This window comes from Rhinatrema bivittatum, chromosome 13 (assembly GCF_901001135.1).
Source record: "Rhinatrema bivittatum chromosome 13, aRhiBiv1.1, whole genome shotgun sequence".
Lineage (NCBI taxonomy): Eukaryota > Metazoa > Chordata > Amphibia > Gymnophiona > Rhinatrematidae > Rhinatrema > Rhinatrema bivittatum.
The window spans coordinates 10,677,136-10,692,187 of NC_042627.1; the positions used below are offsets into that span (position 1 = coordinate 10,677,136).

A 15,052-nucleotide genomic window follows, 5' to 3' on the forward strand; every position below is an offset into this window, starting at 1 on the left:
CAGAGCAGAGTCAGGAGTTGGCAGAGGAGAAGAAGGACACAGGTAGGAGTGACTTGAGAAACTCCTGCCCCCATTCTCCCACATCCTTAAGGCATGCCAGACCTCAACCTTGGTTTACATCCCGAGTTTGCTTCCTGTGTTCTGTACCCATTCTACAGAGCATCTCTGTTTGAAGTCCCATTCCCATGCTGGCTTCATGCATTTCAAATTCATGCTCACCTCCTTCCAGTCAGCTATTGCACTTGCAAAGCCAGATTATTGTGCCCATCTGGCAAAATCCTATACCTGCAACTCTTGCCGTCTCTTTGCCACACTCACCCGCCTCCTTAAACTGCCTCTGCCTCCTGTCCCCTTTTCACTCTCTGCCCCAAACTATGGCTGATGATGTTCATGAAAAGATTTACAAAATGAATTGTGAATTTTCCATCAGACTTTCTTCTCCGCCCCCTACTTCATACACCTCCCCTTCCTTTAGCTCCTGCCACACTTTATTTCATTTCTGAAATCACAGAGGAGGAAACTTTCCATCTTCCTTTCTCCAACATCACTATTTGCTCCACAGATCTCATTCCCATCCAACTCCCTCACTTCTCTCTCCCCTGTAGCCATCCCCTTTATCTGTCACATCCTCAATTGACTACTTGCCTGTGCAACTATTCTCTCTTCTTTAAACATGCTGTGATTATGCTGCTCCTCAAAAACTCCTCCACTGGACTCTACATCCCTTGCTAACTATTGTCCCCTGTCCCTCCTCCCTGTCATGTCCAAACTGCTCAAACTTGCTGTTCACCTCTGCTGTCTTGACTTTCTTTCATGTCAAGTTGTTCTAGATCCACTCCAGTCTGGCTTTTGCCCTCTACATGCTGCCGAAACTGCTGTTTGCAAAGTCTCCAGTGGCCAAGGCTAAGGGCACTTACTTGATCCGCCTCCTCCTTGACCTAGCTGCTGCTGCTTTTGACACTGTTGGTCACCGGCTACTCAGTTGTATTTTAGGGGCTCTGCTCTATCTTTGTTTTCTTCTTACCTCTCCCATCATACTTCTGTGGTATCCTCGGGTGTTTTGTCATCAGGCCATGGGTCTCAAGGCTGTGTCCTGGGCCCTCTTCGCTTTTCTCTTTTTCCTTTGATGACTGATTTCCTCCCACGGCTTTCTCTTACAAATGCATTCACTCTGTATCTCCTCTCTCCTTTACCCTTCCTCATGAGCACTGTTCACTGGGCAATACTGCTGCTATCTGTGCACTTCTTCTGCACCTCTTTAACTCCTGTCACCATGCTATCCACATTGCTGCACCGAATGCCTGGAATACATGGCTCTGTGTATTGCTCCCTCTGTGGCCATATTCAAATCCAGTAAAAGCTTGCCTTTTTGAGATTGCTTTTAAATCTTTTAACACATTTCCCATAGACTGTCCTGCCTAGATGGTAAGCTCCATGGAGCAGGGATTGTCTTTTACTGTATGTTTATCTGTATTGCACCGCATATATCTAATTGTGCTTTAGAAATAAGCACTGTATACTGCTACTACCAGCAGGTTATATGCCTATGCCTGAAAGCTACTGTGATATGTGTATATTGACAGCAGGATGAGGTCTTAAATCTTTTTTTGCAGTGCATGAAAAAAATAAAAATGATCATATATTCAGTCAAATAAATAAATCTCCCTCATAAAGAACAAGTCATGTTGGATAAAGTGTTTTCATAGCAAAAGCAGAGTAACACATCCAAGGATTTCACCTGCCACACCATAAAACAAAGCAGGCTAAAAAGATTCATGAAGTTATCTTGTTACCCTACACCCAACAGTACCTGATTAAGTTTTTAGATGCCAGCCCCAATGAACCTCTTAGCTAAGAAGGATCTCAGGTATAGACAACATGAGGGATCTACTGAAGCTTGAGTAATAGTCTAGAGTCTGTAACTACAGCATGAGAAAATTAACCCATGCTGTACCTACATGATGTTAAGATCCATATTAGGAGCTACCACCTAGGAAAAAGATCTGGGTGTCATAGTTGATATTATATTGAAATTATCTGCTCAGTGTGCTATGGCGGTCAGAAAAGTAAACATAATGTTAGGAATTATTAAGAAAAACTTGGCGAATAAAATGGAGGATGTCCTAATGCCTCTGTATCACTCCATAGTGAGACTATATCTTGAATACTGTGTGCAGTCCTTGTCAGTGCATCTCAAAAAAGATCTAGTAGCACTAGAGAAAGTACAGAGGAGGGCGACTAAAATGATAAAGGGCATGGAATGGCTCCTCTTTAAGGAAAGGCTGAAGAGGTTAGGGCTGTTCAGCTTGGAGAAGAGATGGCTGAGGGGGGATATGATAGAGGTCTTCAAAATCACGAAAGGACTTGAATGGGTAGATGTGAATCAGTTATTTACTCTTTCGGATCATACAAGGACTAGGGGGCACTCCATGAAGTTAGCAAGTAACACATTTAAAATAAATCAGAGAAAACTCTTTTTTCACTCTGCACAATTGAGCTCTGGAGTTCATTACCAGAGGATGTGGTTAAGGCAGTTAGTGTAGCTGGGTTTAGAAAAGGTTTGGTAAGTTCCTGGAGAAGTCCATGAACTACTATTAATTAGGGAATAACCACTTTTTGCTGCCGGCATTAATAGCATGTGATCTATTTAATGTTTGGGTACATGCCGGGTACTTTTGGCTTGGATTAGCCACTGTTGGAAACAGGATTCTGGGCTTGATGGACTCTTGGTCTGACCTAGTATGGCATTTCTTAGGTTCTTATGTCGGTGGGTAAGATTTAATGGTAAAAAAGAAAAAAAGTGGGGTCATGCATTTGAGCTGCAAAAATCCAAAAGAGTGGTGTAGTATAGGGGGTGAAATTTTATGCATGAATTAAGAGCAGATCTGGGGATGATCATATCTGAGGATCTTAAAATGGCCAGGTGAAGATGAGTCATATGGATACCTGAATTCATATGGAGAAGAGTAGCAGGAAAAAAGAGGTGATATTGCCTCTGTATAAGTCCCTAGTAAGACCATGTTGGAGTAGTTTGTACAATTCTGAAGGTCACACCTTCAAAAGGATATAAACTGGATGGAGTTGGTCAAGAAGGTGGCTACTGGCTACTAAAATGGCCAATAGTCTTCACCATAAAGCCTAATGGGAACAGACTGGAAAATCTAAACATTCTGGAGAAAAGTAGAGAAAGAGACATTTAAATACCTCCAAGAAATAAATGCACAGGAGATGTGGGCCTCTTTCTTTGAAAGAAGGGGTCATGAGTTGAGGGAGAAAGAAGTAGACTCTGGAGTAATCTAAGGAAATATTTCTTTATAGAAGAGGGATAGACGCATGGAACAGGCTTCCTGTGGAGGTGGTGGAGAGGAGGGCAGTGTCAATTCTGGAAAGCTTGGGACATGCACAGAAGATCTCTTAGGAAGAGGAAGGGACTATAAAGCTGACCAGGAGATACGGATGGGCAGACTGGATGTACCATATGGTCTTTATCTGCCCTCATGTTCTATTTTATTATAAATAGATGCACAGAAATAAAAAAATTACCAAACCAAAAATATGAGGCCATACCTTTTTATTGGACTAATTCATTTTGGTTAACATTCCCTTCCTCAAATCCAGAGTGTTAGCTCCTGAAAGCTAGTCAAGAAATATAATGTTAGTCCAATAAAAAAGTATCACCTTTCATTATTTCCTTTCCTGTTTGTTAACCTTTATTTGTATGCATTTAAGTGGATTAGCGTGGCAACCATGCTATTATAACTAGATGCAATGTACCGATCGTCTATATTGTGGATTTCAGCTTTGAGTGCAAAACTAGGACTAGCCTGCAGCCACAGGGCTATTCCTCATATGCGTCATCAGAGATGCCCTTTTTGTTACACATGAAAATTATTTCTAGAAGTCTGACTGCTGTAGAGCTCATATGCAGAGTCCTGAGACTTGGGTCACGAAGATATGCATGTATGAGCTTTCTCTCCTGGCAAGCCTTTCTTAATCACCAGTTTCCAGCTCTGCGTCCAGTTTTACACACTGAAATATTGATTTGGAACTGGGAGGGGGGTAGAAAGGAGGTGGGAGCAGAGCAAAACTGAGGCATTGTAGGCCTCTTACTGAACTGCTCTGATAAGGCGGCATGGAGCAGTACCATCCTTTGAGCAGGATGCCATCACTGGTGTTCTGACTTCTGTTCGGATGGTAATTGGCGATCAGTGCTATCTAGTAAATGGGGAGACACGTGGGAATGGTGGAATCTTGAACAATAAGATGAGCGGCTGAATTCTGCATTAAGAGGGGGAGGCCTGCACGGAGCGGGTTGAATGGGAGCTGTGTTCTGTGGCTTGTTGGAGGCTGGGATGGAAGGGGAGCTTTGACTTGACTCGCTGAATTCTGTGATTTCCCGCCTCTAATTTTGATAATGTTTCTGTGGTAGGTCAGCCCCTTGCCTTCCCTGCCGTGGCTCTCTGGGTGATTGTTGCGCTTTCTGTTTGCGTCCTGGCGCTCCTCGGGGCTTTGGCATACATCTGCCGGAAGAAGATTCGCCAGACTTGTGAAGAGGAAGAGAATACAGGTACAGAAGTAAAAATCCACAAATAAATTTGTACAAATAGTGACCTGTGTGCTGAGCATTGATTCGGAGTGGGACTGGAGAGCGTAAACGCATGCATGCTTTTGATGTCCCTCAGTCAGATGTCTGTCCACCTCATGTCCAGCACAGTGACACTGCTGGTGAAGGGGCATTGGGTGCAGCGTGTCTTTTCCAGCTGCCACAAGTTTGTAACTATTTCATATCCAGATTGTGTACAAAGTTATGCTAGATGACGACAGAAGTTTTATACGTGCTTTGCAAAGTGACTGAAGCGCAAAGATGGGGAAAAACAATAGCATCTGATATTTGTTATTAATTCAAGGCCTCAACAACAAGTCCCCCTAAGCTTGGTATCAAATTAATATAGTGACTCACCCTAGTTTGCCAGCCGAGGGGGCCACATCCCTTGTTCACATGGCGGCAGTGTCAAAAATGCCTCAAACAGGAAGGAACGTTATTAGCTCCTGCGAATAGATATGAAAAGGAATCAGTACAGCAGCTGATGACAATTCTTTTTGCATTTGTATTAGTGACTGCATTTAGAGTGGGCGGTGACCCATTCTTCTCTCAGCTGGGACACTTTTTTTTTTTTTTTTTTTTGCTAAATGGTAGGTCTGGTCTGCCATGGTCTACTTCAGACTCTTAGCAGCAGATTCAATGAGATGTGGAGGGTTCATGAAAACCAGGCCTGGGTAGAAAGTTTTGCAATAATCTGGCATCCCGAATGTAAAGAAGAAAGTAAGGATCTTTGATCCTTCTAAAATCTCAGAAATATTAATCTGATTACCTCCAAAAGATTATTGCATCTAATAGTGTTGTTAATGCGCTAAGTCTAAAAAAAACCAAACAAACAAACCCCATTAGGTATACAACAGAGAGGTATGTAGCTAGAAAATAGATTAAGAGAATATATGGAGTAGTCAGTCAATGGCAAATGCCAAATGATGAATAATTGATCCTATACAGCTAGGAAGGAAATCAGCGGAAAATGATGAGCATTCTTCCAGAAAATACTTGTATTTTAAGTGTCAAAATAAATGTCAAAAATCCCTATTCACAAAATCTATTAACAAAAAAATCATTTTAATAATCAAAAAGACTGAATACTTAAAAGAAAAAAAATAGAAAAAAATTTGCATTAAACCCCTTCCTACCCACCCCCCTGAAATGTACCATGGTTCAGCAATGATTGACTGTATCAAGGGAAAGATTAAAATAGACATCATCACAGAAAATAAGGATAATGTGTCGGCTTGAGGAAAACGTTCTTAACATGTTATTCTCAATCATCCATCTATAACCCAGCCGTTGAATGAACCCCCCTCCGATCAATCACTTGCTCTTGGAAAAATGCACCCCTGGCCAAAAATGTTGAAATGCCTTGTTAAGTAAGTAAACCTTTTAAAATGAATTTTTAATTACAAATGCGAAACCTCTGCCACCCAAGTATGTCCATGAACTTTGTAGTCAACTTTCAAATGGAGATCAGTAATGAATTTGCTAGCTTAAGGCGAGCAGAGATGCCGTGCTGAAGCAATGCTCTACCTGTGTCGGCCATTTTAAGCGAGCTTGGAAAGGCGTACGCCACTGAGTCCACACAGTCTCCTTCTTTACACCGAGTGCTCATTTCCAAAATGCGTTTGTGTGTGTCTGTGCTCTCTTCAAGTTACGCGAGGCTCTGAAAGTTAGGAGCTTAAGCTTTAAACTTGCATTCCTGGCTCTCAAAGTTAGGCGCTTAGCTTGAAGGCTGCGAGTGTTTAAGTTTCTGTGCATGTACAATTGAAAAACAACCTGGATGCAACAGAGAGAGAGGCATGCGAGCTCTTTTCTCAGTATCTGTATTGTAAAGAATGCCTTAGAATAAGGGTGAAGCCAGTCAGCTCGAGCTGGAAAAGTTTATTTGTGTGCCGTTAAAAGCCGTTGTGCAAATTCTTAACCAAATTCATGAATATTATTCATTAAGAATGGGGAGAAGCGCACTCACAAGTGAGAAACAGAAGCCATAGGGAGAAGATAAGAGAGAACTGTAATTTAAGGGGGCAAGGAAAAGAGAGAAGCATTGAAAGCCGGAAAGGAACTGAAAGACAAATGCCCCTATACTCATTGAGGGGGCGCGTCATAGTGGGATGATGTTCGGACCTGAAGAAGATTAAATGCTGCAAGTGACTTGCGTGTAGTTATCACTTATAATAATAAAAAAAAAAATGGCCGGTTTCCCCACAGCCAGTCAGTGGAAAGTTCTAGTGAGAACCACCCAACACTAGAAGCCTACTGGATCTACTGTTCATGAAGGTGGTTAGAAAAGATGTTAAAATATTCAAAATGAAGGGGATTTTAAAAATGTGTTTTAATTATGTTTTCTAAAATAAGTAATTTCCTGCTGTGCCTTTACGGTTGGCTCCATGGTAGGTCCAGCTGCTCAGTCACTTTAATAATCTGGCCTGAGTGTTAGTTCTTACCTCACCAGGCATTCTTTTGAAGCATTGTACAGAAGCGCATATGTTACGTGTTGTATAGAGATGCCTGTTTAAAGCACAGTTCTGAGGTGACTGCAGAGGCTGGAAGTGGCAGAGACTTAGGTCAGGCCTGGAGGCTCTGGAACCTGCCTCCCCCCACCATGCATTTTGATACCTGCAGTGGAAAACGAGAGAAGCAGGAAGAACAGGGACGGAAGGTGAAAGACTTGAGTTAAAGGAGCAGCTCTTCTAGCTGGGCTGGAAGGAGACCCCCAATCCGCTTTAGACAGGATGCTCACATCCTTCCCTTATCCCAACCTTGACGGAGGCAGGAGTGGCCTGAGATTTTGGCTTGTGGATTGTGCTGTCAGTCTAACTCCTGGCTATCCTAAGACTTGATTGTAGTGCATTCTGGGTACCTGTTATTACTACTGTAGCAAAGTGCACTGAGAGTGGAAGCAGGAAAACAGCACTGGGGCAACATCTCACCAGGGCTCAGAACCACTGGACAGAGGCCGTGTAAGATGAACCTCCAGCTATGCGGAGCTCAGCCCTTCTGAATCCAGTCTGCTTACACCTGTGAAGCGCATTATTGGTTGACCCGGTCTTTGGACAGTAAATGGTTCTGCCAACTGCCAATCAGGTTTGTGACCAGGGATGTGCAGCACCCAAGGAAACCCAGCACATCCTGCCTTCATCTCCATGGCAACCAGACAGACCTCCCTCAGTCTCACCTGCGGAAAAGAAGAGCTGACAAGCAATAATGCAAATCGCTAAGTCATTGCTTTGGGCATCCTTTTGTGCATTTGGAAACATCTCTCATTTTAAGGGCACGAAGCCTCCTGTGCCTGTCCTCAGAATGCAGGCTTTCGGCCTGTGCCATCACTTGGAACTGGCACGCTCTGCTGAATATTAGAATTGGGCGCTGTCAGTAAGCCGGGCTCCCCATTGAGCTGTAACTGCTCTGCGCTGGGTGGGGCCAGGCAGAGGGGATGCTGACAGCTACTGACGGAGCCGGGTGGGACCTGCTGGGGATGCATACGGAATGATATCTTCCTCCCAACAGAGCTGCACGTTTCCAGGGAAGTGGCTCTCTGTTATAGCTTGGGGTTTGTTGGAACGGAGGGGCCCTGCATTCAGGATGGCACCGTTAAGCCACTTCCCATGCTTGGGTATTACCAGATTGGAGAGCTTGGCGGTCCAGGTTGCAAGAACACAAACTGATGAAATCATTGGATTACAATAGAGTCCTGTGTTAGGAGGGGCTTGAAATCACAATTCACTTGCCCGTCCCTGTTCCGGAGGAGACATGGCTGAATGGAGGAGAAGGAAGCGTAGAGTATTGTCTACAGTTCTATTTCTGGCTCTGCATCTGATTCTGTGGCAGCCTGTGCAAGTTGCCTCCCTTTGCAATGCCTCTGTTGGCGCAGTGATGCACTTCTAGCACTCCAGTTATCGGAGGGTGCATGCATAGTTGCTGGAGTATTAGTGCAGTGTAACGTACATACTGATGTATTAGGGTTTCATTGTTAAGGCAGAGCTGTTTCATTGCCTCTGGCGAGATTTATTCATGGAACAGCCTTCCAGGGGAGATGGTAGAGACAAAAGTAATAACTGATTTCAAGAAGCTTGGGAAAAGCAGGGAGGATCCTTGGTTGAGAGAAAAATAAAAGTAAAGCTGGAGATCAAGTGGAAGTCTGGTATTGCAGCAGGAAGGCAGGCGAGATGGACCATACTGTCTTCATCTGCCATCCTGTTTTAGGTTTCTGTGCAATACATAAAGGTATGGGAAATTGGTGAGTTATTTTATTAATTTATTCAGGATCAATTTACCCAGCTGTAACTGGGCAATAAAGATTAAATGGGAGGAGGAGGTCTTGTGGTTAGTGCATGGAGCTGGATTTCAGGAGAGTTCCAGGGGGGCTTCCATTGCTGTATCTGCTTTGTGGTCAGGGGTGGTGCGTCATGAGAGATGATCAGAATAGATTATAATAATACTGGTCTTTGAGTAAAGTGTGATCAGTTTTGTAAACTTGACATCTACAGCATAAAACCATGATGATATGGGTGTTGTGGGACACAGTTTAATGTAAAGAAAAGTCACAAACATCTGAAATGTCAGAGACTTGTGTGGCGTTCCAGTACCGAAATGGAATAGCTGATGGAGATACTGTTCCTGAATGGTGGGAGCTGCTTGGGGATCTTGGCCGTGGTGCTGATTGTGAGGATTTAATAGGAACAGAGCAGAGGTAGTTGCTGTTCAGGGGCCTGTTTGATGCTTTGGTACTGAAATAGCCCAGGGGTGAAACAGGAAAGGGCACGCTCATTGCCAGCAACCTTAGAAGAGACTTTAATGCAGGAACAGCAGGAGCTCCTCCAGGTTGCCTCTGTGAAGTCTTCAGATCAAGGAGGGAGATGAGAAGGAATCTGGGGCAGGAGGAGAGTTTAGTCTGGGGATCTGCTACACCGCAGTCTTTTTCAGCGGGCTGCTGCTTTCCGTCATTCATCTGTGAAAAAAGAAAGTTGATTTATCAGACATAGAAAAAAATATGAAAGTTACTTAAGCAGGGCTGTGCTTGAGCAGAACAACCAAGGAAGCCTGGAAAAGCCAAAAGTAGAGTTAAACGTGAAAAAAATACAAGTAGCGCAAAGCATGAAAATGTACAGCCAGACAGACGAAGTTAGGAGCTGCAGCTGCTGTGACTTTGGCAAGTTTCTGACCTAAAAGAGCTTTCTGACAAATCGTCAGCAGGAAGGCCAGAACCTGCGAAGCAGGGCTGAGTAACAAATGTGCAAAGGCACAGAATGTAAAGGAAATCTCTCCTTAGGATGACCTCTTGCTGCAGCAGAAAAGTCCTGGAACTGAATTGTTCTACTAAAAAGAACACGGCACATCCACGCATTTTCACCCCCCAGGCCAAATGTGGCAGAAGGCAGCCTACGGACCAGGTGAAACACAGTCGCAGTGCCGCACCTCTCCCTCAGCCTGCTCTCGAGGCTGGCCCAAGCATTTCTGCTCTCCCTTAATGCACAGCCGGGATAAAAATGGAAAACAGCAGCATTGGCAGTCAGAGAATGCCTTTCTCCGAGCCTCCTGCTTGAAGTGCTGAAAAGGCGCAATGTGGCAAGGTTGAAATATGTTGGATTCCTGATTCGTAAATGAATTAGAAAACCCTGATGTACACCAAGGGCCTACTAGTTTTTGGCTTCGAAGATATCCACACAGACTTTTCATTGGATATACAATATTTACATACGTTTCCATCTAAAAGTCTGGATAATTTGCATGTTTCAGTACCAATGAACACTAAATCTATGTCTGCCTTCAAGGGCTGGATTGGAAATCTCTAAGGTAGGCGATGATGTTTCTGCCATACTGTGCTTTGATGATATCAGCTTTTTAAAAAACACATTTTGCAGGTTGGCGTGGTTGCTCAAAAATGTGGCTGTTCTGTACACCAGGCTGGCTGGGAATCCTGCAATCACAGACTACAAGGGTAGTGGTGTGGAAGGAGGGGGGAAAAGTCTAAGCTATTGTATAGCAGATTTAGGATTGCAGGGTTTCAGAAGGAGCCTTGGTTTGTGGCCCCCTGCTGAGGACTGTCGCTGGGCTAAATAACTTGGGAAGAAGATATAAAATAGCCTACTGCCTTATTCTGTCTGGATCACTTCCATTTCTTAACAATGTTTCTGACAGTTGAAATTGCTAGCTGGAAAGTTTAGAGATTTTTTTTTATCATCTTCTACTTTTTAAGAGAGGAAAAGGTGAGCAAAAGCCCTGTATATCTAGCAACACCCCTGCCCCCAACCATGGACCATTGTAGCAATGATGACTGGAATAGGTTGGAAAAAAGAGAGATTTATAAAATTAGGGGAAAAATTCCTGGGTAGCGAAGAATGAGGGCTTATGGTGCCAGGATCCCAGCCCTGGTTCCTTTTGAACTGGAGGCTGACAAAAAGGCAGAGGAAATTGCCTGGTGAAAAAAGATGAAATAAAACAGTGCTCCTGGGCCCAGTTAGTAAGTTGTGCTGGGGAGAACACACAGTTTTACCTGCAGTTATGTGCACATTTTGTGTGTGTAAACTTTACTCTCGATGCAGCAAAAAGTTTTAAAAACAGATGTGCATATTGGTTACCACCTTCACATGTAAATCCAGTACTAATGAAGGCATTCACTGTTACTCTCCAATGCAGAGAGGTACATTGGATTAACCCATGTTTCCTAATGCTCAAAATTTAACTCTTGGGCTGAGGTAGAGTAAAGTTCCTGGGGCCAATGTTAGTCTATGGGGCTGAACATGGAGTTCATGGTGCGGGAGTCCTGTACCCAGGATTTACACACACAAAATATGACGTGTGGGGTGAATTTTCAAAGGGTTTACATGTGTAAAATTGGAAGGTACATGTGTAAGTAGCATGTACATGTATAGCAGTATTTTACAAAAGCTTGAGGTATGCGCATGCATCGCAGGTAAATGTTAAATGGAAAAAAAACAGTGGGGCAGGTTAGGGTTGTTGTGGGGCAGATTCAGAAGTTCATGCACAAGTTGCTATTATGTAAGAGCCATACCTGTGTGTGTGCGCGCATTACCAAACTTGTGCGTACACTTTTACGCCTGAGAATCGACTCATGCAGTTGGAATCCAATACCTTTTTGCCTGTAGTTTTTGGATGGGAGAGGGAAGAGCTGAATGGCCTTAAGTGAATAGGTGAAGGTATCGACGAGATGGGGATGCCCGGTATGCGTTTGTGTGCGAGTAGATTCCTAAGTAGAGCATGCGGATGCTTTCTGAAAGGCCTGCTTCTGCGAGCGACTGTGGGCTGTGTGCGTAAAAAAGGCTTGCGTGCTTTTATGAAATAGATAGGGAAAATATTCTTTTCCCCGCATTACAGACTTGCGAGTGCACTTTTGGGGCAGAGATAAGCGCTATTTTATAAACTGTGCAGCCCTGGCATGCATTTTATAAAATCCTGCTGTAACTTGGCCTGCGCCGATGTACGTAGATGCTGACTTACGTGGGCTGTTGAAAATTGGGCTCTGAGCATGGAAAACATAAGTTATGTGCATAGCTCATATTTTCTGCTCATGAATCCCGAGTACAGGAAGTATGATTTATGTCCACAAAAGTAGTTTTCGCTTCCACATCCGTTTTTGCATGCACTGGAACGTGGAGTGAATTTCAGTGCCTAGTTTAGTCCATCGGCCCCTCCCTGTTTGTAAGTACCAGGGCCAGTATTGCATCCTCCTATGTGGGTTCTCATGCTGTTTGCCTAATCAGCACCCACTGCAGAGGGTTCAGGATCACGGTTATGTTTTGTGGCTGGTGGGACGCCCTCACAAGCCATTGCACTACCTCGACACTGTTGGCCATATGGGCCCCTCTCCTGCAGCGAGTGCTGTCGATCTCCCACAGCCACCTCCTCCAGCGCTCACTCTTAGACGCGTGCGTGCCTGACATTGGCAGGTTTAAAGGACCCACAGTGGGAATAGGCCACAGCACCCTCTGATGACCTCACTATCTCAAGCCCTTTATAATGGCTTTTCTGACGCTTCTACTTTGCCTCATCAACAGGTCTTCTTCACAGCCTGTGTACTGTGTGTTGCTGCTGCTTCGTTCTGTGGTTTCTGTCTTTCTGGTCTTTGCCTCCTCTCTCCAGCCCAGCCTTGCCTCATCTCTTCAGCTCCGCTTGCTTCGTTTCCTTGACTCCCCTTGGCCTGACTTCTGGATCTGACCCTTGCCTGGACACTGACCCTTCTTGTTTGCTGCCTGCCTCTGACCTTAGCCCAGCCCTGGATCGCCACCTATGCCACTGCCACAGAGATGCTCACCTAGGTCCTGCCGGCCCCCGGTATCCAAGGGCTCAACCCAAGGGCAAAGGGGCTGGTAAAGGTGAAGCTCCTGGTCAGTCTCTCTCCTACGTCGCTCCGCCAGCCGTTGGTGAGGGCCTACCCCGTAGGCTGAGCCAATCTCATCACAGCAGCAAGGGTCCACAGATCTTACAATCTCCCTGCTCCTGTTTCTGTGTTTCTGCATTCAGTATTTAACAGATAAAAAATTCTCCCACCAGTGACACATCCCCTCTGCTTCCTATGTTATGGGATCTTGACAAAGTCTCTGCTTTGATCTGCCTGTGTTGGTCTGTAGGCTGCATCCATGTAGACAGGCGTGCAATTTCTCCTGTCTAAGGTAATCCATATGCCTCGTATCTTCTGCATTTCAGCTGCTTTTCTGTGTGGTTTTTTGGGGGTTTTTTTACATAGTTCTCTACTCTCTCTTTTTCTGCTTTCCCTGCCCTCCCTGAAAAGCAGATTTTTCAAGATTTTTCAGTTATGTGCCACTTTTGCATAACTGTGCATATATGTGCAATTTAAATAATGTAATTTTTTAACTTTATAAAAAAAACATTGCCTCATCTGCGAAGGATTTACGGGGTGAAGTTAAACAGAGGGCGGGGGAGACAAACCAACAGCAGAAGGATGGTTTGAATATGAATGAGGAAATCCGTGGGTTCCTATGGAGTTCCTTTGTGTTCCTTCCTGAGAGTCTGATCATTTTAAATTCAGATACTTTATGTTCCTGGGTAGGCTTGAAGCTCCTAGAATCCTCATCAGAAGGCCATTGATGAACTGATCTGGCCTTGAGAAATGTTCCCCCACAGGCTCGTCACTTTGTTCTCCCGTGGTGTGTGTATCTTGTGTCTGTAGGTTTAGTCTTCTCTTTAGTTTTCTGGCCTTTTTTCCATCAGTGCTCCATCCCTTGTCATATTTCCTGCATTGTACGATGTCAACGCCGTGACTCTTTTATGCTGACTGCCTTCCCATTGTGAGTAACTGCAGGATCCCGGGATAGGCGCTGGCAAGACACTGAACGAACAGAGCATTATTGGCACGGAAACTTTAAATCCCGCTTCTGAAAGAAAATTGTACGGGCTCCCTCTGCACAGGAAGTATTTAAGCCTTCCAGATTGCCTGAGGGATCTGCACAAGAATGGCTTAACAAATTTAAATAACGCAAGATTCCCAAAGCAAATCAGAGGCATTAATTAGCTTGCTTTTCACAGAATACATTGGGAACACTTTTTAATACAGGGAAGTGAATGACCCTTCTGCAGGGGAAGGCTGGTGGCCATCGATCATCATGGACTGCCGTGTCCGTCTTTCAGATGCAGCTACAGCACTGTAGCCCTATGAAACTAAGATGGGGCTGTAGGATAATAGTAAGCTGTACTGGTAAAACTGGTGGAGGGTTTGCGTGGGGAGGGGCAGAAGGGTGCTGCAAGGCAGTTGAATTGTCAGAGCAGTTTTGGAAGGGAGGGGGTCAGTGTCTTAGTGCAGACCATGCAGGCCATGGACTGAGGTGCATTAGCAGAACTGTAGGTGGGGGCTCGGTAATGAAACTGCAGAAGGCGAAGATGCAAGTGAGGGCTCAGCAGTGGCATCAAAAGGCGGGAGAGGGCACAAGCTAGGAAGATGTAGAGGTTTGTCCATTCTTGTCTCTAGAAGCCAAAAGTAAGAAACTGAACCTAGGTATCATATTAAATAGCAGCTAAATGGGAAACTTCCAGCTGGAGTTGTTTAAAAAAAAAAAAAAAAAAGCTGCTGCTTTTATTTGTATTGGCAATGGGCTTAAACAGAAATGAGAGATGGACTTTATGCAATAAAGAGTTTTTCAATTGCAGAGAATGCGGAAAAGCCCATTTTTAATGAGGGCTGCACTGTGTGTCTTTGATATCTGAAAACAAAATGGCTCTTGATTTGTTAGCTGGATTGTATACTAAAGTGTTAAATGTAAGGTCCTTTTTATCTAAAATCAGATAAAGCACAGGGAATGAGCTGTCATGTTGACTAGGAGTGTTTCAGGTCATCGGGGGGGGGGGGGGGGGTGATGGAATCTCTGGGAAAATTCTAGGGCGTCCTGGAGAGAGTTCTAAAGTTCAAGACAGAATGAAGAGTTTGAGTTTGATGCAGCAACCATGAAAAGGAGGTGGGCAGGAGACGGGACGGGATGC

At 44.5% G+C, this 15,052-nt stretch overlaps 1 protein-coding gene across 3 annotated transcripts in view; it reads left to right on the forward strand.

Moving 5' to 3' along the window:
* The window catches only part of CD276 (CD276 molecule), a 122,986-nt gene that overhangs the window by 67,227 nt on the left and 40,707 nt on the right, over window positions 1-15,052 (forward strand). For 2 of the 3 annotated variants that reach the window (XM_029575161.1, XM_029575159.1), the window contains exon 5: window positions 4,430-4,567. The exons of the other annotated variant lie outside the window; for it this stretch is intronic. In XM_029575161.1, the coding sequence (XP_029431021.1) occupies window positions 4,430-4,567 (138 nt within the window). The remainder of the gene's footprint in view (window positions 1-4,429; window positions 4,568-15,052) is intronic. 3 annotated transcript variants of the gene reach the window in all.